This window comes from Plectropomus leopardus, unplaced genomic scaffold (genome assembly GCF_008729295.1).
Source record: "Plectropomus leopardus isolate mb unplaced genomic scaffold, YSFRI_Pleo_2.0 unplaced_scaffold15769, whole genome shotgun sequence".
In the NCBI taxonomy this organism is placed as follows: domain Eukaryota; kingdom Metazoa; phylum Chordata; class Actinopteri; order Perciformes; family Serranidae; genus Plectropomus; species Plectropomus leopardus.
This window is the reverse complement of record NW_024616910.1, coordinates 1-4,095: the sequence shown is the minus strand read 5'-3', so window position 1 is coordinate 4,095 and position 4,095 is coordinate 1. Positions and strand designations below refer to the sequence as shown.

Here is a 4,095-nt window from a genome sequence, read left to right as displayed (position 1 = left end):
CATGTAGGGAGGAAATCACTGCCCATCACAATCATGCTTCATAGATGAAAGTAGCCCAACAGACACATTTTACTCCGACTCCTGTGACGGCACAGAGAAGAAGCCAAAACGCTGCTAATGTGAGGGGACGCTGTGCTATTAGGAGTATGTTAATGTGGACACTAGAAGACAGAGAAGAGGGAGCCCAGTGCCAAACCAGTCGCTGCTCCAGCGAGCATGCCCAAAGCCACGTCTCCTCCGTCTTCACGCTGGCGTTCCCGAATCACAACGTGGTTCACTCCGGGAGCAGGGTAGCCACCTAGAATGAGCAGCAGTAACATGATGTCTCATTTAAGGTTGCAACGATTGTTTTCTTCTGCGCGTGAGAAATGAGCAGTTATTTACCTTGGTACTGATAGGGATAAGCTACAGCGTAGGGCTGCCCGTCAGCAGAGTATACAATCTGTGTAGCATGTGGCGGAGGTGCAACATAGTCTCCATACGGGCCCGGGTTATAAACCTGCTGAAAAATGACAAACAAAAGCGCCATGAAGTCTCTGTGGATTCTCTTAAGGAAACGATTTATCGGTTGTTAAGAGTTTATTCCAACATCTGAAATGTAATCAATTAATCAATAGGCTTTGCAAAGTTGTCAAAGTATATGCAACATGTTGCTGCAAGCTTTGATTGAGGGGAAAATGCAATTTGGTGTGCTTGAAAAAAGCAGCGTTTTTATGGTTTATTGGTTGTTTTTTATTGTTAATTTTACCAATAATGGATTAAGGAAAGTCCTTGCAGTGCTTACAATATGCAACCCTAATTTGAACACTACCATTACTACACCAGTAGATGGAGGTAGGCTCCAACTTTGTTTGTTTTTATGCAGCAGTCTCTATGTTGTTGGTGTTAGCTTGGTTTTCCCTGAAAGGGCGGGTTCATCTGCGTTCTTTTCCATGATTTTCAAATGGAAACTCCCAGCCGTTAGCAAAACCAGTGATGCCGGACATAGTGGCAATGTCCTCCCCTCCCTAAACCCCGACACACACACACCATTCACTGACAGTGTAAACATGGAGAGTGAGGAAAGAGTCAGCTTGGAAGGTTTGAGCTTTGAGATAGAAGATAGTGCTATTTTATTACTGTTAAACCTTTTATTTAACCAGGTAAAGGCGCACTGAGATTTAATAACATGTAATACCACATTTGCACTGTATAAACACATTAATAGATACACAGTCATACATACATGCATATTGTTAATGGCTTTTACCTGAGGTGGGGTAGCATATTCAGTGTAGGGGGGAGGAGCAGATGCCATCACTTCCTGTGCAAAGCCGATTTGAGGTGTAGGGACCACCTAAAACATAAAAAATTAAAACAATAAATGAGGCCACCTCATGCCAACAAAATTGATATTATTATTATATTTAATAACCTTATTTATGTAGCACTTTTTCTGAACAAAGTTACAATGTAATTATTATATTTATATTCAAAAAATGTAAGATGTAGCAGAAACTTACTGCATTAACTCTGGCATCCTGGAGTGCCATGGTCCATGCCCTGCAATACAAAGTGGAAACCATCTCATCTTGAATGTTAAATAATCCTAGCATAGAACTTTAAATTTAAACATTTCAGCTCACCAACCGCCCCCAGAAACTAAAGGAGAGAGACTAAAATAATTCATCAGTTTGATACATTGGCTCAGTGTATGTCGTCTTACAGAGCATCATCTGCACTGTCCGCACACAGGCTGATGACCCGTCCATCTCTACACACTATCTGGAGCAAGGCATCGCGCGTTTTCCCCTCCGGTGGGTTCAGATCTGAAAAGCAAACCAGTAGGAAAACTAGAGAGGTGGCACATTTGAAAGTATGGACAAAATGTAGTTAATACTCATACTGAGTGAGAGCCAATGACATTCTCATGCAACTGATGACAAGCACCTTGACAAGCAGCAGAGTTGCGGATGTTGATGCAGTCGACCCTCATGTGAATGTCATCCTCCATGTCACGCCGCTGTTGATCATTGTAGAACACGAGTCGTCCGTCAGCCCAAAGGTCAAACCAGTTTCTCTTCCACCGACGCAGTATGGTACCTTTCAAGAAAATACACAGTAAAATTTAGCTGAGTGAGAGCATCTGGAAACAGCATTCAAAAAGCAGTGGTAGAAAAAAGTATTTAGATCCTTCACTTGAGTGAAAGTACTAATATCACACTGTGAAAACACTCCACCACAAATAGTCAAAAAGTCCTGCATTCAAAACCTCACTTGAAAAAAAGTATGTAAGTATAATAAGCCAAATGTACTTCAGAGTATGAAAAGTTTAAGTTCTCATTGTGCAAAATATATATCATGTTTTTGGATCAATATTACTGCTACGTTACTGCGTATGCTGCATTTAATTTCTGTAGATGTTTTTATGGCCATACTAATTTTAACTCTTTTATAAACTGTTGGATTAAACTAGTTTAATCTGCAGCAGTGCTCTGTATTCTATAAGATCATAATGTGTTTGTCGTGCCATTGTCTTGTGAAAATCACGTATCTCTAAGAGTCTTGACCTGTATTTGCTTTTCAGGCAGGTAAGGGAGAAAACTCCACTTTCACAAAGATTAAGTTGAAGGCAAAATATGTTGGATCTGTTTTAATTAGCATTTTTTTAACCCAGGTTATATTCATCCCTTCATTCCCTAAATCCTGCACACTAGAGAATTTTTCTAATTTCATAAAGGAACATCATCCTTCAGTTTATCACAAATATTCAAAATCAACACATCTGGGGACACAGGTTTTCTGTGGACAGTTAGGAGATGAAAAAATTGTCGTTTGAAAAGTAGCTAAAGCTGTCAAGTCATCTGTAATGCAATACAAATTTGCAAGCAATGGAAATACTCAAGTAAAGTACAAGTACCTTAATTTTTTCTCGAGATTCTTACATTCTTAAGTATTTCTTAATATCCTTATAGGGCTATACTCACTTTGTCGATGGAGCCAACCACTCTTTACCATTGCCATCTTAGCAACAACACCTGAAAGGATAAAATAAAAATTACAGTCAGTATCTGTAAATAATGACACAAACTGAGGGGTCGAGGCTGGGTGTGGCATAGCCTAAAACAAACCTCGTGACTGTTAGCACTATTAGCATAAGTCCACAATTAGCCCATGTCTTCATAACTACATAGAAAAAACTGTTAATAAGTGAGCACAATGATCTTATATGCAGATGACTCCGTTTATTGATTTACAGTGTCAAATATAAACGTAAATCATATGTTTTGACATTGCAATGTAATATGAGCTTATGGACAGAAACGTATGTCACCATATGGTTATTAATTACAATATTAGTAGACGTTGACGTTAGATATCGTCATGTTTTATTTCGACAATTAATTATTCATCCAGTTGTTTTGGCAGTCATTTCACCTTAGCTCGCTAGCTAACCTGACATTAACAAATAATGGCCTCAAGTAACAATAGGCCAGCTGTGAATAGTCTCTCATCATTATTTGTTGATATAAGTTACACTGAAGAGAAAATATTTAATATCAATGATGCAACATGAAGAATAATAACAGTAATAATCACTTGTAGCAACTGTTAAGTTTAGCTGTTGTTGCTTCGCTGATATTAAACGCAGTCCAAGTTAGCTAGCGATAACTAATGTGTTATAAACATGTTAGCAGCGTGTTCAGTATTGCTACGTAGCTAAAATACCAACAATGTTTCTGATAACCTACGATAAAACTACACAAAATGGTAAAATGTGGTTACTTACTTGTTTATTTGTATGTTTTATGATAAGATGAAGTCTTTCGTGAGCATACAACAAATACGGAAGTTAGATGTAAAAAAACGAAGATGCTCTCCTCTGAGTCAAAAAGCCAAAACCGAGCGGTCTCAGTCCGCAGTCAGCCGTTATTTGATCTTCGACAGTTGACTTTAGCCCCGCCCGCTGCGGTGCATCTTCGCATACGTTGAGGCTCTTTGGAGAAGGAGGCGTTCATTTCGAGTGACGACACTCGTCAGCTGACAGCCGTTAGAAAGTGCTAGCAAACCAGACAGCGCGAGGCAGGCGCGCTCGTTCCCCTTTCCCCTCAGCAG

At 39.5% G+C, this 4,095-nt stretch overlaps 1 protein-coding gene across 2 annotated transcripts; it reads right to left on the bottom strand.

The window, feature by feature from the left end:
* Positions 1-6: 6 nt before the first annotated feature.
* On the bottom strand, positions 7-3,864 carry LOC121964492 (pleckstrin homology domain-containing family B member 2-like). 2 transcript variants are annotated; one of them, XM_042514696.1, is made up of 8 exons: positions 3,770-3,864; positions 2,967-3,017; positions 1,930-2,082; positions 1,706-1,808; positions 1,503-1,542; positions 1,250-1,336; positions 385-502; positions 7-298 (listed from the first exon to the last, which is right to left on the bottom strand). In XM_042514696.1, exons 2-8 carry the CDS (start codon positions 3,001-3,003, stop codon positions 162-164), a joined length of 675 nt encoding a protein of 224 aa, XP_042370630.1. In that variant the 5' UTR covers positions 3,004-3,017; positions 3,770-3,864; the 3' UTR covers positions 7-161. The 2 variants fall into 2 exon arrangements, with proteins under 2 accessions (XP_042370630.1, XP_042370629.1); XM_042514695.1 differs by lacking the exon at positions 7-298 and having other exon boundaries at positions 362-499.
* Positions 3,865-4,095: the final 231 nt, after the last annotated feature.

What these genes read in the sequence shown, in the direction of transcription:
- LOC121964492 (XM_042514696.1), bottom strand. Translation starts at nt 3,003, where the DNA reads ATGGCAATGGTAAAGAGTGGTTGGCTCCATCGACAAA. An exon ending in AGGATGCCAGAGTTAATGCA is followed by an intron (nt 1,337 to 1,502) that starts GTAAGTTTCTGC and finishes TTTATGTTTTAG; the next exon opens with GTGGTCCCTACACCTCAAAT. An exon ending in AATATGCTACCCCACCTCAG is followed by an intron (nt 503 to 1,249) that starts GTAAAAGCCATT and finishes GTCATTTTTCAG; the next exon opens with CAGGTTTATAACCCGGGCCC.